The sequence below is a fragment of the Parasteatoda tepidariorum genome, chromosome 2, assembly GCF_043381705.1.
Source record: "Parasteatoda tepidariorum isolate YZ-2023 chromosome 2, CAS_Ptep_4.0, whole genome shotgun sequence".
Classification (NCBI taxonomy): Eukaryota; Metazoa; Arthropoda; class Arachnida; order Araneae; family Theridiidae; genus Parasteatoda; species Parasteatoda tepidariorum.
Window position 1 is genome coordinate 50,197,786 of NC_092205.1, and position 24,883 is coordinate 50,222,668.

The 24,883-nt window shown below is 27.0% G+C and overlaps 1 protein-coding gene across 1 annotated transcript in view; it reads left to right on the top strand.

Annotated features, from left to right (window-relative positions):
- The first annotated feature begins 3,498 nt into the window (after window positions 1-3,498).
- Window positions 3,499-24,883, top strand: part of LOC122269256 (tyrosine phosphatase IA-2) — a 336,473-nt gene continuing 315,088 nt past the window's right edge. Inside the window, exon 1 of the mRNA XM_071188254.1 lies at window positions 3,499-3,872. Coding sequence (XP_071044355.1) covers window positions 3,779-3,872 — 94 coding nt within the window. The 5' untranslated portion in view covers window positions 3,499-3,778. The remainder of the gene's footprint in view (window positions 3,873-24,883) is intronic.

Below are 24,883 nucleotides of genomic sequence, written 5' to 3' on the forward strand. Positions count from 1 at the left end.
TTCTATTTTGTTCAAGACTGAAAACATACCATTGAATTATAATTAGATTTATATTTCAAAGGAGGGTTATTTTTAGAATATTGTCCCTCTTTCACTTCCATATTAGGTAGCAATAAAGGATTTTACATAATGCGTAGAGTTACAAAGGTTCGTACGACTGGAACCTAATTACATCAGTCTCTGTTAGTATTTAATGCGAGACCGATGATTTTCGCGTGTTTCCTGCTGATTAACGTGTTCCATAAAACATCTGTCGGAACCATCCGGAGTTTGTCCACACCCCCTCTCTTGTGGAATGGAGCCTAACTTTAAATAAAACTTTTTATAACATATTATGGCTTTTGACTGCATTATTAAAGATGAATACAACAATGATAACAGGGATGTAGTCCTGTTATTTTATATATATATATATATACAGATGGGTGACAAAATAATACGAACACCTGTGAAAAAGTGTGACTTATTTCACACCTGCAGTACAGCCGCGCCACCTGCAACAGAAGTTTGCCACCTAATGAGTGTGAAGAGGAAGTTATCAGTCTCTCAACATTCGTCACCTGTTTGCATGAGTTTATCTAACTAGATTTTATAAGGTGAAATGTCTGACCTGTCAGAATTCCAAAGAGGGATGATTGTTGAGGCGCGTTTAAGTGGAGTATCGGTGACAGAAACAGCAAACATTTTGGGGTTTGCAAGAAGTACTGTATCAGCCGTTATGACAGCATGCATCAAAGAAGGTAAGACGAAGTCTTCAAAGCAAAACAATGGCCGAAAGTCAAAGCTTGATGATAGGGATAGACGTGTCTTGCATCGCGTAGTAGCTCGAAAACACAAGCAATCGTTATCAGAGATAACATCAGACATGAACAGTCATCTTCAGGACCCCGTTTCAACAAGAACAGTTCAAAAAGAACTTCATGCAGCGAACATATATCAGAGAGTGGCAATTCGTAAACCCTTGGTGACAGCAACCAATGCTTTCAAGCGCCGTCAGTGGTGTAGAGGTCACACAGGCTGGTCCCCACAGCAGTGGCAGCAGGTAATATGGTCCGATGAATCATCCTTCACCTTATTTCAGACCACCGGACGCGTTTATGTCTGGAGATCACCCAAAGAAACGTTTGACCCTGAATCCTCTTACCAAGTGTGAAACATAGAGGTGGCTCCATTATGGTTTGGGATGCGATATCTTGGCGTGGTCTTGCGCCACTACTACGTCTGCATGGGAGAATCAAATATAATGACTATCTAAGCGCTCTAGCGGATCATGTTCATCCTTTTGTACAGACTGTATTCCCTGGAGAGCGAGCGATTTTTCAAGACGACAACGTCCCTATCCCCACCGCTAGGTGCGTTCAAACATGGTTCGAAGAGCATGACAATAAAGTTGAGCATCTCGCCTGGCCCCTTCAGTCTCCGGATTTAAATATTGTTGAACATGTGTGGCAATATTTGGAGTCAAAACTTCGTTCCCGATTCCCACCTCCATCAAATCTTTTGGAATTAGAGGCCGCTTTGCAAGAGGAATGGCTTAATATTCCTTTAAACGTTGTCCATGACCTTTATGCATCGATCCCACGTCGTATTAAATCTGTAATTCAGTCAAAGGGTGGTCCAACTCCCTCTTAATAAAGATTTTCAGATATTTCACAAGTGTTCTTATTATTTTGTCACCCATCTGTATATATATATATATATATATATATATCATAAGAATTTCATATAGAAACTTTATAAAAGTCTACTTGTTAGCTTTGGTGCTGCTCAGTTCATGTATTTTTCAAGAGTTTGTACCATCACTTAATGTAATTAAAAGTATTTTCAATGTATTTTGTTTTATTAAAATTATTTTTAATAAATTTAATTACTTGTATTTGGGGTTGTTAGTAAGTAAAACTATATTGTATAAATCATACATTATTGTCTTAATTTATGCATTTATTTTCATATGAGCCAAGTACAGTTACTTTTAAGAAAAAAATAGGGCATTAAACTATTTTTTTTTCTATAAATACTTGCATAGTTAAAATTTTTGTAGTACAGTTCTAAATGAAACATATAAGATTTTCAAATAGTTTTACGTTTCAAGAATGAAAAATGATTCAATACGCTAAGTTTCTTTAAATTGACTAGTTTAAAAAAGTTTTGCGTTTTAATTTTTCAAATATTAGAATTTGTGTTAGTCCTTAAAAGAATATAAAAGAAAAATGCCAATGAAATTTAGATTTATAACACATAATGCTTTTTTCTACTTACTTCCCTTTTAGCTAACAAGCAGCCGTATAAAAATATTACTTTTGAATTTATATTTGATTCCATGATTGTAAAAAATGAATATTTAGTTTTGATTGCTAAATTAATTTTCAATAAAGAGAACTTCCAAAATTGAAATTTTGATTAATTAGTGTTAATATATAAAGTTTTTTTTGGAAAATTAAGATTTAAAATGCGTATAATTTTATTTAATATTTACTTTCACAAATTAAATTATTAGCTCCGAAATCATATTATTAAATAACAGGAGTGTATGATAATTTCAATTATTAGCTTAATATTAAAAAAAAAAACATTGACTTACAAAACTTATTTTTTTAATTAATTAGTGTGAATATATAATTATAAAGTTATTTTAAAAATTTAGATTTAAAACAAATAATAATTTATTTAATTTTTAAGTATGCATTTTAAATCGTTAGCTTTCAAGGCGTGTTATTTAAAATAAATGAATATTAATTTCAATTATCATGTTAATATTAAACAAATTAACTTTCAAAAATTAAATTTTTAAGTAATTAATTTTAAAATATAATTATCAATTATAATTAGCACATGATTATTTATTTAATCTTTTTTATACATTTTAAATTACTAGCTCCGAGAATATTTTATCTAAAAATAGCATTTATTTCCTTATGACAATTAATTAAAACTTAAATGAAGTAAAAAATACTATAAATTCGAAATTTTATTTAGTGAAAATATGAAACATTTGAATAAAAATTATGGCACATTATGATTTAATATCTCTTCCTCCCTATTTTTAACATTTAATTTAACCAAAAATTAGTTTTGAAAAAGTATACATTACGTCCTGATTATATTCACTAATTTTAAGAAAAGTATATACAAAAATCTTTTCAATAGACATTTATACCTTTTTATATTTTTAATCACGCTTACAGTGATTTTCAACGAACGTCATTTAAAGTAAATATAATTAAAATTGCGCTCATGTTTCAGGAAACTACTAGTAACAGTATTAGGAAACTAATAGAGGTTATTTTATATTGTTGTAAATAAACAAATCCTTACAACAAAATTATCGAATTTAAATCCAATCTTCAAATAATATTAATTAAAGTTTGTGAAACGTATCTAAAAGTTATAGGAAGCATAAAGTACTCGTTTCCCTTTATCAGTAAAATGTCATCTTCTCATGCATTTTGCAAACACTCCCTTTTCCGTTCCTGTGACGTAATAGAAACGTCACCATCCGGGATTCTACTCAGCTGTCAAAAGACCGCCATGGCAGTTCGTTCTCTCCTGAGTTAGGGATCGAATAAAAAGGCCACCTGCCTTATTCGACACTGGCAGTAAAGCCATATACGCAGTGCTTCGGACCACGCCGGATCTCCCTATAGCACCTTGGAATTGCATTTTGTATCTACCTGAGGATCTACCTCGGTGGTATCCAGATTTTGTGACATACACGGAGAATATTTCAGGAAAAATAATGCCATATTGAAGAATATTTTCCCCATATTTTGTGCTCCACATGGGAGAGATAAGCATGAAAATGTGCAGCTTTCTGCACTTGATCTTCATAATCTTTTGGATGTCTCCGTGTGTACATTCGGAAAATAATGTCGGTAAGTCTTATTTTATGATTATAGGGGTCATTAAGAATGACAATCTTCTTTGTTTATTTTTATGCAAAATTTATGTACTAGGCCTAAGTTAAATATCAGCAGTGTAGAAATGTTTTGTTTATATTTCCCCTAGTGAGCATATTTTGATTAGTTTTAAGAAATATCTATATACACTTGTTGATTTATTTAATATATATGTATTTTTGTATTCAGAGTAGACTTACTAAATACAGTATGAAACACAATGTTTAATTTTTCATAACATAATTAATATTTCAGAAGAATTCCAATAAGAAAATAAATAAAAACCATTTTTTAATTATGATTTTTTATTTTAAAAAAAATTTGAAGTTGAAATTATGTTTCAAAATTCGTCTCTATGTATATATGGAATTTATTCAAAGAATGACCATCGTGTTTCTTATGTATTTATGAACAGTAGCAACTATATACATTTATGCAATCACAATATTTTAATTCATAACTGTCAACTCTTATCATTGATCATTTCAAGTTTCCTTTTGCTGTTATGTGTTTATGTGTTTTTATTCAGTAAATATATTTATGCAATATCAGTCAAAATGTCTTTGTACTTTGTATTTTCATTGGATCATATTTTTAACACAGACAACATTTTAACAAAAAAAATCGTTTTTCTTTTAATTTTAAGGCTATGGGGTATTTCACAATTTTTACTTGAAGTAAGCACTAATGGGTGTTCTTTATAAAAAAATAATTCAGCGTCTTTAATTTTTTATTACTGAAGTTATTTTTTATGCCCTGTATTTGTAGTCTTTTAATAAGAGTATATTTATTGAAATTAGATTATTTGCTTATAATAGGATTTCATAACTTCATTAGTTAGTTTTTAACATAAATAGCAATCATTACACTAGACCAAATAATGGATATTAAAACTATAATTTAATTTAAAGTATTTTACGTTAATATTTTAATAATAATGTTTAACTAATACATAAATTTTCAATTCCAAGTTATTTTTAAAATTACATAATAAGAGGTATTTTCATCGAAATATCAGATCTGCATTGAAACTTGTGAAACTAACTCCATATTGCTCTAATTTACAACTGTACAGTTGTTAAATATAGTCTTAGTATGTTAATACAATCTTAATATAATTAAATGCTTTTTAATACTCATATTAAAGAAATTTTCTAAAATGTTTCTTTTTTACTCGAAAAAGAAGTTCAAAGATATAAATCTCAAATCTCTCTCTCGCTCTCTCTCTATATATATAGTATATCCTAGTCTCTAACATACTTTTGATGTATTTTACTTTGATGTATACTTTTGTCTACTTTTGATGTATTTTACGTGTAAGTTGATTTGAACTAATATGGTTATTAATTTAATTAATAGGAATTTTAATAAAAAAATTAAAAAATTACTTTTAATATGCATTTCTACAAGTTATGTTCATTCATGCATTAAAAATACTGACGATCGAAACATTAAGTTAACCGATCAAAACGTCGGTCATTGCTAGTAATATTTTAGTTTTAAAATTATGTAGTTGGCAAAAATGGTGTTTCAATAAATTATTTATGTAAATTTCCTTAGACGTTTTTTTCTTCTTTAAAACAATTTAGAGGTTTATAAAAATATTAAATATAACTTATTTCTGAAAATCTTTAATTAATAATTTCAATTTTTTTTTATTATTTAAACAACAGGTGAATTGAAAGGTTTTTGCATGGTATAAATTGTCTTTAGCGTAGATGTGTTTTTAAGTTTTATTTAATTTTTACGTCAGTGGAAATATATTAAAATATTCTGAATAAACTCGAGATAATTCATCATAATGAGAAACATATAAATCAGCAATATTGTTTAAATTTTAATTGTTTTAAAATTTTTATCAGAAGTAATGATGTAATAAAATTTTATTTCTTTTCTTTTTGTGACATTTTTTGGTTACAGTTTTTTTCCTCAAATTTCTGGTTCTATTTTAACTATTTCAGTACTTTCTACTAAAGCTTAAAATAACTTTGTGATCAATTTTCTTTTTTTCTCTGGAGAATGTATTTCCAAAATATATTGAGTATTGATTCAGTTTAAGATTTCATTTGCCATCGCGTATGTTCTTATTATGAATTAAAAGTTAGAATTCAGAGATTAATTATTAAAAATTATTCATTTTCTTGGTTATTAAAAATCATTTAGTTTCTAAATTATCAAAACTATTGATTATTTTTTATTAATTACTAAAATGCCATGATTCTACAATACCAGAGCACGAATTGGCAGCATTATTGGATTATTAACTAGTCTGTGAGAGTGATTTGTAAAATAACTGTACTGTATAATAAAAATACTCGTGTTAACTTTAGAAAACAATATAAAAATAATGAAAATAAAACTATATTTTTTATTTATGAAAATAAAAAAACCTAGTTATTTAAAAGAAACAATATTAATCTTTATCATAATTAAATTTAGAACATTAACTTATAACCTCGTCAAAATTTTTCTAGAATACAAAAATAGTAGTTTTTTGCTAAGAAATCATTAGAAAATGAAACTATGATAAATTAAAATCTTAAGGTAAACTAATAACATATGAGGCGAGTTACTGTTTAATTACATAGTTTAGATTAGAAGATCGCGATACTGTCAACTTTAATTTTGAAAATGACGGCATCATTTATCAATAAATATCCATCTCTGTTTGAGCAAGTTGTCCACTGCAGCCTTATTGAATCAGTGCAAGTATTGTTACACATTTAGAGTTATTATATTTACATTGTACGTAATATGTGAAGTACAATATTTAGAACCAATAAATCTTATCTAAAGCCCTTAATAATATAATAAATAGTTTGTATAAATAATAATAATATATACTAATTAGTTTTTAGCTATTTTTTATAAAAGTTTCATTCTTCTTTAAATGACAAATTATTTGGAAAATTTTTACGAATAACTTCTGATTTTTTTCTACTAAAATTATATAATAAGAATTTTAATATAATATATTAGGGATTTTAGAAAATAGAGCACTTCATAGAGCACTCTCCTCTTTTCATGTTCACATATTTTCATGTTCAGTAGTCATAGAAATAACTGGAGTTTAATGTTTGTAGTTAAAACACCCAATGTTTTATTATAGTAGAGACATTACATTTTTGACTGACTAAAGGGTACATTGATAACATTTCTGTCCAATTAATACTGTAATTTAGATAATGAAATATTTCTAGAACAATACTAATGATATTATGGTTTAAATACTAATGATTTCAGATATGTAAAAAAAGATATTGCTATTAATTTTTATAATTGTTTTAGGATTTTTTAACATAAAAAATGAAACACTGATTCATAAATTAGATTAAAATGACTTTAATTCTAAAAGAATATTAAATTTAGATCTAGAGCAATAATGCGTAAAACATGGTTTTAAAAGATAACTGATTTTTTTTGTTACTTTATCATAAAATTATAGCAGTTTAAAAACAATAGTTGAAACAAGTGAAATGTATCTGAAGTTCTAATCCATGACCGATTTAATTTTTTTTTTATTTCTGGTATTTTCATATATAATCTAGTACTTTAGCAAGGAAAATAAATGAAATTTACATAGACCATATGTTTTTTTTTATCTTAAAATATACGCTTATTTTATTTTATAACTGTCGTTGAACGGCTGACCCAACTTAGAGTTTACGACTACTAATGTTCAACTCCGTAGCTTTGTAATTTTTTAACCCAATCCAGAAGACAGGGGACCTTCTGGATTAAGTATTGGGAGAAATTCGCCTTCATGGAGGACTTTTAGTTTGAACTAACACGAATTTGCGTTACAAGGAGAGGAAAAAAACGAAGGCCTCTCACAGTTAGCTTGAAGGCAAGGGGACTCTAACCCATGATTCGTCTACCACTGAGGCAATTTTACGTCAGCACTGTGATCGGTGCGAGCCGGATGCGAAATTCGTATCGACCAGCCACTGCTGTGATTTGAACCCGGTTCACCTCATTGGAAGCTGAACGCTCTATCCCCAGAGCCAGCACAGCTCATATGCTTATTTAGAAGAAAGTTTATTAACTACTCGTTATTATGAGCAATTTGTGCTTTGGGAAGAAAATTTTTTTTTGTTTGTTTTTCAATAGTATATGCGGTTAAAAGTTTAAACAAATTTTAAATTTTCCATATATTTTAGTTAAATATAAGTAATATTTAATATTAATTTTCGAAAAATTAGTTCTTATTTAATGCTTTTGAAAACTACATAATTTTTTTTATATATTGAAATGAAATCAAGGTCTTATTATCGGTTTAAAGCTGAAAAAAAATTCAAACAATAAATTTGAACCAAACATTTTCGCATAAGTAACTATAAAAAGACTTTTCTATTAATCTTGCTTGTCTGATTTGATTTATTATAAGTAACAACAAAAAAGCATTTTTATTCATCTTGTTTGACTTATTTGATTTATTTAAGATGGAATTGAATATAGAAATAATTTTATTTTGTTTATTACAATTGATATAGGAAAATATTTTTATCCTTCTCTCTTGCATGTCATACATTTAATATTTCTTTCAGATTTTAACTCTTTTGCACGGAATTCAAATTTTACTTGCTGCTTTATTACTAAGTTAAACAACATTAAATTTAACTTATCCTAGACGTATTTCTAACTATTTACATATTGTATATATTTTTTTAAAAAGTAATATCTGCTGGTCCTAAAATCAGTTACAGCTCGGTGAGTTATTTACAACTACAAAACAGTTACGTAAATTTAAAGTAATTGCTGTAATCGATAGATCAAATTAAATGTTTTGATTCACATAAAGAAAATATTTAGGATTATGCTTTAGTTTACTGCATGTATACTACTTTTTATTTGCGAAACATATAACAAATTTTAGATAGCGATAATAAACAAAAAAAAATGGAATGTGGGTTGATAGAATAGATGTTGATTTTTAAGTATTGATGTTGTAATAAAAAATAATAATTTTTTTGCTCTTTAAACATTTTAAATTTTTAATACTTTTTTCTTGGTTTTTATTGCTTACAAATGTAATAATTTTTATTTATAACACTGCCGACCTAATAACTTTAGAACTATATATACTTGGTTTAACAAAATTTCCATAACTTTATAGTTAATAGACTCATTCTGTGTAAACGATAGATCCAATAGACATAAGTAATGCTAAAACACCATGGTAGAAATAATTTGTGAAATATGGGAGGCAATTAAGGCTGAACATTTTTTAAACTAATGTGCAGCAAACAGAAACTAATTCTAAAATCCTTTCTCGCTTTGGATTTATAAAGGTTTTCAAGCTTGTTAACTTCACCAAAACAAATTCTTAAAGAGCTTGTAAGTATTTGATTTTATAACCATCGTTTAACAGTCAACCTAAATTTTGAGTTTACTACTGCCAATGTTCAACTGCGAAGTCTTGTAATTTTGAATTCAATCCAGAAGACAAAGGATGGATCAAGTATTCGGAAATACTTTGCCTTCGTGGAGGACTGTTTGATGGAACTAACCCGCATTTGCTTTAGATAGAGAGAAAAACCACGTCTACCACTGAAGATATTTTCCGTCAGCACTGTGGTAGGTGCAAGTCGGATGAATAATTTTTATCGACAGACCATCACTGGGATTCGTATCCGAACCTCGCGAACTGAGCCACCACGGCTCATTTGCAAGTATTGAAAACCACAAGGACATTTACCACATACCTTTCCAACGCAAATTTTAAAGCATCGAAAAAACCAGTTGTACTTTAAAATTTTATTTCCACCCCCTTCAGGATATCGACGAATCAACTGTTGCCTCACATAGTTTGATTCTTGGGCATAAAACGCCAAAGTTGTTCGTATCAGATAATCTTGTTTCATTCATATGGATTTGGATCCCTTAGTTAGAGTTCCTTGCCATTAACAAAAGTTCCTTACCATTACATCATGAACCTCGGATATCCAACAAACTCTTATTTGCCTCACTCGGGTTCTTATTTGCGGCTCTATTTGTTTTCATACTTTTGGTTTCCACCTTTATTTTTCATTTTTCGTTGGCAATTTAAGTTTTCTTAAAATCTGTTTAGCTTCTCTCATTCATGTCTGGTGAGTCTTGAGAATTTTAGGCGCCTATTTTCGAAAGTTCAAAATATGTCTTGCCAACTTTAATTTTCAAATGAAGTTTTTACAAAATCAAGAATATTTTCTCTGATTTAGTTTCTAGGGATTATACATTTTAGTGTTAATATTATACTACGATTACGATGTTGATTTTACTACGATGTTGCTAGAATTAATAATTATTAAAAAAATCTTTTAAATTAGACCAAGGAAAAGCATATACATTATTTTCTTTATAGTAAATATAAGTTTCTTTCATGTTTTATCAGTTGTGACTTATGTATGCCATTTAATATTAATGACTCTAATTTCCATTTCCCATTAATAGAAAAGTAAGACACTTAAACAAAATCTAGTTGGCAGCTATAGTCAAGGGAGTGAAAACTCCGCAGTTTCATGATCTTCAGCATAATGGCGGCAATGCAATCAGTAATGCTTTTGTCTGATTTTAATAATCGGGAGAAATTTGTACCCATCGATCTAAAGATGCCTGTATTTAAAACTTGACATTGTAAAAAAAATTGCTCTTTATTATGTCGGTTTATTACCCTATCTATTATATAATACAAATTACATTGAAAACATTCATAAATTATAAACTCATAATTTAAAATTCATTATAAATTCATGATTTCCGATCTTAAATAAACATGTTTTATTAACATTAAAAATAATATTTATATACTTAATATTTATATTTTTTCATTTAAATTTGACATTTAGTTCATATTAATGTAGAATTTACTTTACCAATGCAAATTTAAAATATTTTTCATAAACACATACTAAATTTGAATACTGTATTTTGAAAAATTAAAGGAAAGTTTTGCATATGAAAAGTCATTGCTTAAAAATATTATTTTATAATAAGGTTTGCTAAAAATGTCCAAGGAACTTAAAATAATATTAATACCCTTAAGTAAAAAGAAAAGTTAAATTCAAATATCCCGATTTAAACTATCCATTGTTTTACTCAACAGTTATAACTATACACTTATTTACAAAAAAAAATACGGAACTTTTTTTACTTACGAACGACTTTAAGTCACCGAAAATGTCCTTTCAAATATCCTTTTTTTTTGTCTTATGGATCTTATATGAATTTAATCCCCAAACACCATGGTAACTAATTGCGAGACTGTCAGAAATAAATGCTGCCGGGAGTTGTAAAGATTAAGGGCACTGTCACCAAGATATGGATCCAGATTGCTCTTTCATTGCCTTCTAGGCTTTTTTAGGATTAAATGAATTTTCAAGGAGAATGTCACAACAAAATATCCCAGAACTTTCTCTAACAAATTGAGTTTTTGTGATTTTACTTGAAGAAAATAGCTCAGTGTTGTTGGGCTAAAAATAATTTTTTGATGTTGATATTACTATAAGCAAAGATATTTGGCTGTTGATAATTATACATAAAAGTATTTTTAACATTATTTGTAAAAATCTACTTTTTATTTTTAATTAATATGATTAATTAAATTAATTTGTTTCGAACTCCTTCTCAGAATTTAAATATTTCTATTCCTTTTGCAACGTTTTGATATTGAAAGGATAAGATGAATAATAACATTAAAATAAATCTGAAAGAAAAGAAAAATTAAATTATCTCAAATCAAGCCCCCCATTGTTTTGTACTTAGTGTAAAAAATATATGCTGACTATTTCGGTTATTTATTTATATAAAATGCAGAACTTTCTTTATTTACAAACGAATTTATGTCTCCAAAAATGTCCTTTCCAAAAAAGAAAAATATGGGTAACAATTTCGTTTTTTCTTTTATGAATCTTATGAGTCTAATCCCAAAATACCAAGGTAACTAATTGCGAATCTGTCAGAAATAAATGCTGTCCAGAGTTGTAAAGATTAAGGGCTCTATCACCAAGATATGGATCCAGATTGCTCATTCATTTCCTTTTAGGTTTTCTTGGGATTAAATGAATTCCCAAGGAATATTCGAACAACAAATTATTCCAGCACTTTCTCCAACAAATTTAGTTTTTGTGATTTTACTCCAAAAAAATAGTGTTGCTTTAATAAAAACGATTTTTAAGTTAATAATATTAGATATTTCTCTAGTAATTTCCCTTATAAATAAAGATATTTCACTAAGATATTAAAAATAAATTTTGAATATTTATTTTTAAATATAATTTTCGCCTTTAATTTCTATTATTAATTAAATTAACTTGTTTCAAACTCTTCCTAAGATTTTAAAAAATTTCATTTCGATGAATAAAAACTTTAAAATATATTAGAGCTTAATTCGAAAAATTGAGATTTATGATGTAAAAATGTCTTTGAATAAAATGGCCTCTTTTTAAACCCTGTCCTTTACTCTCAGTAATAATATTAGTATTTTTCTTTATTAAAAATATCATGCATTTTTAATAAATATTTTTCTTAATTTAAAATGTATGATATTAATTTAATTATTTATTATTTGTTCAACGTTCTCAAGAATTTTTTATTTCTTCTTCGTTATTTTGATATTGAAAAGATAAGGTACATTTCAAGGAGAATGTGAACAAATCATCTGTGAACTGAAATGAGTTTTAAAATTATTGACATATTCTTCGTAAAATATTTTTAAAAATGTAAAGTCATATATTCTCTGATTTATAATTTAGAGAAAAATCTATATTATAGCAACATTTTAAGTTTTTTTCAATGATTTAAAATGTGTTAAGTTCTAATCCAATATTCTTTCAAGAGATTAACATTGTTGAGGACAAACAACAACACTTAAGTGCCCTAGTGACCCAACTTTTCGTTTACAATATTATTTTGTAACTAAGAAAATTGAAGCAGATCTTTTGTTGCTTATGATTTTTAATTTGTTTAATGATATGGAAATTTCAGCGATATGAAATTTTTATTTTTAAGCTAATTGTGATGTGATTTGCAAGATTAGGTGCAGTGGAGTCATACATCTAATTGATTTAACTTCATAAATATTATTGGAAATAATACTATCCACTTTTATTCCAACTGCAAATTTTAATCTCAAAGTGGAAGTAAAAGATAAAGAAAAGTAATTGTACTAAATTTTAAAACCTTTCTGCATTTTTTCTTGTTATTCTTATACCCATGTATCACTTATGCTAGCGTATTTGGTAAAATTATTATCGTAGCAAAAGACCTTGCCATTTACATAGTAGAACGTTTGATAAAAAACTAATATTGCAAGGTTTTAAATTCTTGTTTTTGCATTTACTTAATAAGAATATTAGATGTGCATTTGTTGCAAAATGTCTCTAGGCAGTGACATTTAAAAAATTTTGTTTTTGAGTGATATATTAATTATCTTTAGGATATAGATTAAGAATTATCCATTTTGCAGTGATGGTAAACCTTATATATTAAATTTTCAATCATCGAGATTTATTCTTGAAGATAAAAGATTGCTGACACAAGTTGTCGATCTATACGAAATGCTCAAGTATTTTACAACTATGTGGGAGTTAGTATATATGGGCGATTTTATTTAGTTCAGCAAAATAAAAGTCTAATTTTGAGGGTCTTTTTCGAAATCGTCAACTAGTCCTGTTTTTCCGAAAACTTGTGTTTTCTTCCATACTAAAATGGCGCTGAAATTTGTATCACAGAAATATAGAACATTATTTGACTAATATTTTCAATGCTCATCTTATCTCGTCTCGTTTCGCTCTTCTTCCTCCAAACAGAATATACTGAGTTTTAAACAGCAGTCTACAAACATGTAATTACCTACAAGCACATAAAATAAGTTTATGATCCTCAGTGGACTGATCATAAAGACACGATTCCCAGTAGAACACATAAGTCAAGCATCACTGGCTTCGGCCTGTAAACAGGTGGGTGACCGCTTTGACAGCCTGCGTATGAACCGAGGGAGCCCGGTATCGGTGCTCGTTAATTTGTTCTACCGTAAAGTGCCCGACTTCACTCGCAGGTCGTCGGACTACCAAATCAGGGAAGCCATCCCCTCTGAAGAAGTTCAAAACTGCGATGGCATGTCTTCGGACCATCCTCAGTCCTATTGCGCAGCTCTAGTGGGTAGTAAATAAAAAGTATTTACCTACCTACCAGATCCACACTGTCCTGTTATCACACAAAACACTTTGAAAATCAAATTATACTGTAGTCTATATTTTATCCAATAGTATTAGAACCTAATAAATTAAATATAGAAGAAAATAGTGATTAATTAATTAGAAAATTAATTATAAAAAATAATTAAGAACGAAAATTAATTATAAAAATTAATTAAACAAGAAAATTTATTAGGAACTTACTATTGAAAAATAATAAAAAAATAATTACAAAGGAAAATTATTTATATATCATTAAATACATTAATTATATTACTAACCTTTTCCGCAATTTTGTGCCTATTGCTATTACTCTTTTACGTTTCTCTTTTACAATCACTGTATTGCCATCTAATATGTCAAATAGAAATTGTGCTGGCCTACGCAGTTTCCCCATATGCCTATCTTACTCATAATCAGAATTATTTCTATATTTAATTACTTTCATTCATTTGACATTTTGGAAGTAGAATAATGTATGTTAGTGAAATATTGTGTTTAGTTAAAAATTACGTATACATTTAAGTACATTTCATCTGGCCTTGTTTTATAAATTTAAGAGTAATATTGAATAAAATAAAAATAAGAAAAACATTTATTCTATTCAAAATTGAAATATTTCTTTGCTACTAGGTCTAGAAACATAACACTTATTGATTTTATGATTCAATGAATTTCGTTTCCATTTTGTTTAACTTTGAGACTTTCGCTGCCCTTTTCTGAAAGTGAAGAAGGATTATAGTTCGTTTTCAATCATTTATCTAGCAAAGAAAAGGTCATGCATTCAACACTTTTTAATTTTTTTTCTATTATCCTCATGTTATTTTTAAAAGATTACATTTCGCGCTACATTTCTGTAACATTATTTATTTTTATTTGAAGTTCTGAACCCCTTTAATTTTGTTTTTTAATTTTATTTCAGCTGAAAAAGTTTTTGTAAACTGATAAAACATTTTCTGCAATTGAAATATCATCATTGGATACGAAACTGTATAATTGAAAATTCAGATCACATTTTAATTTTCCCTTTACAATTCATTGCATTTGAAGTAAACTAGGAAACTTGTGATAAAAATAGAAAATTTAAAATGTTGTTGCTTTGTTTGAATTTAATGGTAATGACAACGTATTGATATTAGAAAAGCATTACAGCAGATTTTTTTTCTTTTGAAGATTGTAAGATAGTTAAATTAATTATTTTGTTTAAAAAAAATCTTCTCATATTTTAAGCTCAGTTTTCATTTAAAATTACAAACAATAGCATTTTGTCAACTAAAAAAAATTAATAAAGGCAAAATTTTTTAATTGTTCCTCTTATTTCTTTTATTGTCAGCGAAAATTTGGCCTATCACTGCATTGTAATAAGCTCAAACTAATTTAACATACATAATTGAAATAATTCTAAAAATTACTACACGTAATTCGGAGGAAAAATTGAAGAATGTCATAGTTTTAATGAAAAAGAAAAAAGAATTAAAGAATGCTATATTTTAATTGTTGCTACTTTTGAAAATTCTCTTTCCCCTGGGATTGTATTACTATGTAATTATTAAATAATGAACCAAATATAAGTGTGAAAAAAAATTCTTGATAATTTTAAATAAAAATTGAGAAAGATAATTTAATTTTCAGTTGCTCAGTGAGAAAGAAAATAATGCTTTAACATAAATGGTAAGTTTAAAAATTCATGAAGTAAATGTGTACCATTAATTTCTAAAATTTATCGTATTGTTAAATATCAAAACACTCTTCAGTCATAATTTTTCTTGTATAAAATAAAAAAAGACATGGTAATTAGGAAACTATTCTGCAATAAAAGCATACTGCTTCGGTTCATTTAACCTAAGATTGAAAAATAAGCTTTTAAAACAATTTAAATTAAAAATTTTCTCGATTAAAACGAATAATATTCTTTATGCAAATATTCAGTTGTAATCTAGTTACATAAAAAAATCAATAAAACAAGTATTACTTTTGAAATAATTTAATCTGCCTTACAATTAATTAACTTTTTGGGAAGCAATTACTCTCACATCTGAAAAAAATGTTTCACCAAATGGAAATTGTTATCATAAATTTAATAACTGGTTTATCCAATTTCACGCTTATTTTAAAATACATTAAAATATTTTTAATTTTAACACAAATTTCCTTTTGCATTTGTAATTTATTTTAAAATAATTTCTGTTCTTATTTAATTATTTTTTAGTAACGTTAGTACTCCCAAATTATTCAGAAAAATATAAAATGACGTTTTCTTCCATTTATAATAAAATCTATTTATTTGTCGTAAAATGAAGGTGGTAACGTGTTAATCGACAATTTTTCAACAGAATTGTTATACGCAATGAATAGAATATTTGGATAATTAGTTTTAATCATTCATGAGGACTGAATTAAATGAATTAAAATGAATTGAATGAATGGAATGAATTAAAATGAATTATAAATACAAACTTCCTTTCGTATTTGTAATTCATTTTAAAATGAGTTCTACTTTTATTTAATTATATTTTAGTAACGCTAGTACTCAAATTATCAAGAAAAATATAAATTGACGTTTTCTTCCATTTATAATAAAATCTATTTATTTGTTATAAAGTGAACGTGGTGAAGTGTTAATCGATTATTTTTCAACAGAATTGTTGTACGCAATGAATGGAATATCTGGATAATTAGTTTTAATCATTCATGAGGTAAATATAATAAGTGATGAAGTAGTTCTCAAGTTATTATTTATTAGATATTATACGCTTAGAATCATTCATTAACACTTCTAATTTATTCATTAGGAAAATACAATTCATTTGTCGCTTATCGCTTTTTAAAAACTATACAACATTTACAAATAAGCAGTACACCCTTTTTTAACATAAAGTTGAGAAATAAATTTAATTCGTGTTCTAAAGTGTAAAGTGTACCGAAAATGCTTTTTTTTCCTTTTGTCTCCAAATAAACTTTTAAAACAACGGTGTGCTAAGTTATCCGGAAAATTTACAAAATTGTTCTGAGACTGCTAAATTTTTGATTAAAATAATGTTGGAACTAAGTTGCTGTTTTGTTTGTAAATAAATATAAACGATGGAAGTTTGAGAAACAAATATAGGGTAATTAAGGAAAAGTAAATAATTCTATTTTAAATTTTAGTACTATTAATATCTTTATATATTATTAATATCTTGATATATTTTTTATTCAACTTTATTATCTCAAATTACGAGTATTCTAAAGTAATAATTTTATTCTAATTTTAGGCCAAATGTAGATCTATTGATGTCTAGCTTTCGTTTCCTTATTTTATGCGATCACAATATGTTTTGGAATCTGTTTTCAATAAATATGTTTGTTATTATTCTTATGTATTCATATGTGTTGATTACCCAGAGTACCAGCACAATGATTTTTTCTTTCAATTTTTTTAATATCAAGAAAAGAAAATGTGTTAGTGTGCAAAGACTTTTATTAAAGAGATTTATTAAAGTGTTATTTATTAAAGTGTTATTTATAAAATAATTTTCAACATTTATTTTTGTAAAACAAATTGTAAAAATAATATTTTTTTGTGTATGCATATGTTTGGGTTTGGTCCTACCTGTCTTAATTTTACAGAATTTTTGATGAGATTAAAGAATTTTTCAAAATAGAAGATTCTAGATTTGCAGATTTTTTAAAAATATTTTTGAAGCTAAATGCTAATTGAACTGACTAATTGGAGCTGAACTTTGAATTTTTTATTACTTCAACAAAATATTGTAGAAAGATTAAATATAATTGCACATGGGGAAAAAATCTCTATATGGTAAGGACATTTTCTGTGAAAAAAAATTCACAATTCTTGTTAAAAAAAACTAAAACATAAAGTATTACCATTAATTTGGTACTTTTTCCGTTCATAAGGTAGCGGTATACTGAAAATTCTGGTTTTCAAAATTATAGTTTCTATTTTACCTGCTAAAAAAAGGACCAAGCTTTTTGGTGTTCTCACAGAGCCAGAAACACGGTAAATTTTATCATATTCTGATAATTTTGACGATACCTTTTTTCTCGGTGCATCTTCTAATATATAGTGGAACATACATAAATGCATTAGGCGAAATATATAATTACGTATTAGGTCAAATATTCATCAAAATAGTTTGAATGGCTGTTTGCTTTGAATAGGCAAAATTTGTGCAGAGGAGATGAAAAAATAATAAATGCGATTTTACTTTTAAACACTAATATTAAATTATTTCTCCTTTCTCAGATCACTTTTACGTTTGTAATTCGATACAAAGTTAAACTAAATTTAAAATTTTATTATAATTAATTTTTAAAAATAACAGTATGATTACGGTTTAAAATAAGTTTAATAGTAATGATTTTAATAAAATTAATTGCTTTATGTTGCAGCTTTTTGTTTAGTAATTTTATATCTTACTGCAATTTTTAAAAGTGCAATAAACATATATAATATCATAAAGATTTTATCTTGTATATTTTTCCAGACATACCCATAAAATAAAAGTTATATATTCCTTTGTGTTTAGCATGTGTTTATGCAGAAAAACTCTTCAGTTAATAAGCATATTTAATTAAGTTTTCCATGAACAAAAGTGTTTTCTTCTCTTAATTAAATTTATTTATAATTACATTACAGAAAGTGATCGAGTACATTTATATTTTTCTCAGTTAGTCTACTCATAATTGTTCATTTTTTCTAAGTTTATAGTAATGTGATAGAGTTTTCTACTTATTTTTATGCTCGTTGAGTTACGTTTTTTGTTACTATTGTATAAAAAACTGTTTTTTTTCTGGGTCTTATTTGTTGGGTTTTGTAGATTATATTGAGAGTAAGAAAATGATAAATAAAACAAATATGAAGTATTTAATGCGATTTTGATCTCTTTCACACATTAAAGTTACATTAATTTATTTCTATATAAAACTATATTTTGATTTCATTCTTTCCAATACCTATAACTAGCTGAATACCTGTTCTGCGAGCGGATTAAAAAAAAAAGTAAACGATCAGTAAATTGGTTTTGCTCAAAGCTACATGAACAACCTGAGATACTTATAGCGATACAAATAATAGAGTTAAAGTAATCAGGGGTCTGTCCAGACATTTTGTGAAAGGTCCGTTTTTCGTGAAATTGTGAAAAAATTACTCACATTCTTTCAACCAGGGTCCGCTTTTATGAATTTGAGCAAATAAGGTCAGGTTATTGCAAAAAACTTTTTCAAGGAGTTTTTAAATTGTAAATAGATACAAGATTATGCTCGGCACTGTAAAATTATAATAAAAAAATTAAATTTTCAAAAATAAACAGCAATTGCTGCTTCTAAATTAGAAATGGAACATACAAATATTTGGTATTTAGCCTATACTGCTGAACGCAGAATATTAATTTCGGACGAATAATGGAAGAATCGTCTACCGAAGACAAAACTTAATTCGTTTTCATCCATCTTTCTTGTTTTCTGCCCTGGGAAGGGTTTATTCGATTAACAAAACAATAATGAAGATTGACAAATTTGTGAAGGGTCCAATTAAAAGAAAAATCCTTTTGTGAAGGGTCCGTTTTTATGAAAAGATATTTTGTGAAGGGTCCGTTAACGGACCCAAATTTCTTTTAAACAGACCCCTGGTAATTCAATTTTTTTTAAATGTATTAAATTTTTGTTTATTTCAGTGACTCAACGTTATTAGATTAAAATAAACGCCTTTAAAGAAGTTTATTCGGTAGAATTGAAGATTAACCTTATTTAATGTCAACTGCAATGATGAAATTTTTCGCGGCCTACTCATGATTGCCAAAATTAATTTTTCGCGTCAGTTATCCCTTTCGGAGTAGGGAGTAAACATTCTATTTTATTGTATCGATAGTAGGTATCTCGGTACCTATTGCTATATTTGGCACCTATTTATACGCCACCAACATACCATATTAAAAGTAGTAAATATTATTAAAATTAATTAGGCATCAATGATGTCAACAATAGTGTTTCTCTAAATAATTAAATACCTTTCCTCCTATCATGTTGCCTTTGATACATAAGTTAATTTTTTTAGCACAAATATTACTATAATTAGTTATGGAATCCACATACATGTACTCCCACTAAATTTTTTTGTTGTTATTATTATAAATTATTTTGACTATTTTTAAGCGAAATTTGTGCTGTCATCTTATTAAAAATTTAAACATTTTATGCATTTCTTATTTAAAAACTTCATGCATTTTCTTTATCTAAAAATTTCATGCAAGATGATTTAATATAAGAAATTGTAAATCGAATGGAACAAATTCTAAAAAATAAGACAAGGGATAATATTGCTTAAAAATGGGATAATATTATTTAAGAATTTTTCGAAAGTGATAATTATATTTTTTAATGTAGATAAAAAGGATTTCACTGCTTATTTATACACTTTTTGTTACTTTTTCGATTAAAAAGGATAGTTTATTGAATACAAGAACCTATTTGTATTATTTTGATACCTTATTCGTTCACATCAGCTAAATTGAAAAATTAAATTTAACTTAATTTAAAAGCAGGTAAAAAGAAATATGCTTTCTAATTGCATTATCTTATAAAATTTTGTTAAAAAATAAATGCTTTTAATTTGTTGTCATAATAGTTTTTTATAAGAGTTTGTTATAAGAGAGAGAGACACTTGAAAGGCAAAAAATTTAAACCAACAATGTTGGTTCAAATTTTGTACCGTTTAGGTGTGATTCCTTTTCAGATTTATAGTGTTTTTAAATCGTGGTAAAATTCATTTTTTTGTCTTTTCATTAAGGGGCCTCGGGCACTGTTAGTTTTGGTTAAATCCACTAACAACAGAAAGGCTCCTGTGTGTTTCCGGGTAGCATGGCCCCTAATGAAGTACTGTTCTGCAAACACACATTTATGTTTATATTTTCATTTATATTTTAATTATTAAGATTTTTTGTATGTCTTATTTCTATTTTATGTAAAACAAATTTGGTTTCAGCTGCCTTGTGCGCTTTTCCAATTTGACTGAATGATTTAATGTTTCAATGTGTTTATTTACCTCTTATGTATCAATAATGACTAAGTAAATTTAATTGATATTATGTATATATATATATATATATATATCGAAATGTTTAGAATTTTATCAATTATTTGGCAATTATTTTTAAATATATATTAGGATATATTTTTTACGAATATGTAAATCTGCTAATTTCTAAACTAAAAAAAAAGAAAAGCTGATTTTTACTACTGCAACCGAGTTCTTTATTCATGTGCTATAAATAAATAAAAATGGAAGAAAAAAAGGCGGCAGAAAGATAAGTAAATTTTTTCTGAAAGAGAAATATACTATTCTCCGTTTAAAATGACGAGTAGACTTAATCAAATTATATTTTCGAAAACCAGATTAAGCTATGAGTCTCAGACTAAAAATTTACATGACAAACATACAAAAAAGAAGGAAAAAAAAACCTCAAAAGTAGTTTATATCTAAATAAGCTAATAAAGATTTCAAGATAAATTATTCAATTCGAATTCTTGAATGTGTCAAGCCTTTTTCATTCAATTTGAAACCCAAACCACTCTCAAGAGAAGAAGTACACACTTGTTAGTGAAATACACAACAAACGTTTGTATTAATGATATTCAAGAAAGCTAAAATAAGAAAAAAAAATAAGACAAGCTGACAACACATTGTGAATGCGAAAAAGAAAAAAAATATTATCTCCATTCACGAGATGAACCACTAGCCTTTCCTGTTGCACCTTTCCATTTGTTGTCATGGTTACCGTTTCTACTGAAGTGTACTTTATGTGGACGCTTCTAATTTGTAAAAGCTTAGAAGAAATATTTCTTTTTCATTCTTTACCACCAGACAGTCTTTTCAATTACTTTTTCATCAGACTATTCAAGTGAATGACAAGGTGAAACGTTGCTTTAAAACCAAAATGCGACAGCTGGATTTTTTTATTGTACCCTATTTAGGGTAAATGAAGCGAAGAAATCCGTAAAATAAATTTACTGGTTAATAAAGAGATTTTAAGGAGCATGACCGTAAAAACGAAGTGAGTGTTTTATGTCATTAATAAATATAGAATTATATTGAATTTCTGGTAAAGAAAATTGCAACATCTACGAAAGGAAAGTTGTAAAATACTCATTATTTTATAACGCTGTTCTAATTATGCTATTCCAAATAACATTCTTAAAATATAAATTAATTTCATATTTTTTATCAAAAGTAGCAATGCTTTGTACTTTAGAGATAGATTTTAATATCTCTTAGTAGTTTCAGAGTAAACGCTGCATAAAATTTTTGTTGTATTAAAATTTATTTAAAAGGCTATAAGAATTTTTTACCAAAACATTTATTGAATGTTTTTAGTAAATCAAATTTTCTGGCATTAATCTATAAAATTAATATTAATATTATAATACATGGTAAATTTAAAATTATTCTTTATTTAAAAATGTATATGGTACCATTTTATTAAACACAATAATAAGTTAATTTTAATTGTGAAGTTTTCCACAGTATTTACTGCAAATATTAAGACATCTTTAGAAACAGAGATTAAATGTGCAGAATATGCTGATTTTTGTCTTTCGACAAAAAAATAATAATATAATAAACTTTAATGATTATCTTTTGGACTTATTTTCGGAGAGTGACTGATTATGTATGCAGAGTATGCTGCTTTTTTGACTTTCGACAAAAAGGCAATAATATAATCCACTAATCTGTTTCTAAACTGAAGGCGCTGGTGTAAAATGCTCAGAGATAAAATTCAAAAGTTAAAATTCAAATTCAAATTTATCCTTAAATTTTTTTTGTGTATTATTAATGCAGAATTACGGCACACTTTTCTTATTTTTTTAATGTTATCGTCAATTTGCGTTTTATTGAAATAAAGTTTTTATCTCAGGTACTGAGCTTTTATAATCAAAATTTCTTTTTTATTTTATGGAAAAGACGTTAAAATAAACTAGGTAAATTACTAAAATTAAAAAAAAAATTTTTTTTTTTTAAATAATGATTCCTAAAAGTCTTTTCTCTATCTAAAACTAATATGTCCCTCAAAGTCATTAGATAATTACAACTAACAGCAGAAGTATATATCATGAGGCATCTTTTTAAGCAATTTTTATGTTAATAATTATGAGTTAATTTTCATCATACTTGCGTTACACATTTCTAAGTAATTTAAAATAACATTTATATGATATAATAATAAAATACAAAAGTACATATCTTTTCAGAAATATTGAATTTAAATATAATTCTAATAAGGTTTTGTGATTTTTATGTGTAACAATTTGTAGGGTCACAGGAAGCAGTATAATTTTTTTTTCAGTTCGGACAATTTTTATTCATGTTTATTTTAGTTAGGAGCATATTTTTCGTTAATTAAGTATTCTGCTGTTTTTCAAAGGGTATTTTATTAAGTTATATTTCTTTTCCTATTAGCATAAGACCTTTAGAGCAAATGTATAGTCTTAATTTTTGTGTTTAAGTAAAAAGCAAATCGAAAAAAGATATTAGATTTTTCATAAATACGCATTGACATATCAAAGATGGTAGAACTTTTAAAAAAAAGTTAGCAAAATAAGTGAAATTTTTAAAAAAAAGTCAGCAAATGTAAAATAAAAATATGTATTTTAGTTAATTAGTCGTCACTTAGTGGTTGAAGAACTTGGTAGTTAACAAAGGGAGAAATACTGCATGGAATAGATCTAGATGGGTTAAACTGACTGAGACAGCCTTGGCAGGTAACCGGCTGTAGTAGTTAAGAAGAAGAAGGATAAGAAGAATTCTTCTTTACCAAACTTAATTTCACCAAATAAATGTAGTTATGGAATCAATGGGTTCATAAATGGTTTCGTTTGGTTAGGTTTTTTTTCGTTATTCTAATATGAAAGCTAATAAAAAGAAATTCTTAGCATTTTTCTTGCAGTATTAAAACAATTTTTTTAAATTGTTGAGGGAAATACGAATCCTGCCGAATGCATTCTAATGTAAGAAATCTAACATATTTGTTGATAGAACCCTATAACATGCACTGCAAAAAAATGAACACTGTAACATGCACTGTAAAAAAAAATTGTTTTTGACGACACCGTTTCTTGATATGTACTTCAAGTGAACATTTCATCAAAAGACGAAATATAGCTATCGTCATTTCTTCGAGGAAAGGAATTTCAACAATATTAAAGAAATATTTCGTCATTATACTTTTTTTTTCCAAAAAAAAAAAAGAAAAAGAACCTAGTAGTGCCTGATGTATATAACTTTTCTAATAATAACTTTACCAAGCGCACGATATAGCTGGATCAATTTCACCTTAACAGCACAAAAAGGACAGATATAAAAGAAAACTAAATCACACCCATACCAGAGGCGAGATTTGTTCCTGGTACGATATAAACTCCTTGACCACCATATAGGCCTGTCAGCTTATTTCGTTACTTTATTATCAATCATATGGTCTAGTTTTGTCATTCTATTTAACAATTTCCCACAATGTACTACTATATGGTTTAGAGTTGAGGAAGCATTTTTGTCATATATTTAGGACTTCGCATTTCGACGCTGATCTTGTGATTTCGTGACAAAATGATTTTCAAAACTAACGAAATACAGCTAAAGGATTGCTGAATAGTCAAAATTGAGATTTTTATTTCTGAGAATGCACTCGTTGAACATCGCAGATTTTCCATTCCTATGCACACTCTGAATATGATGATTATATGTGTGTTATCATAGAAGAAAAACTCCATACCACATCTAAAAACAATGACTGAATGAGATGTGCAAGTAGTAGGCAA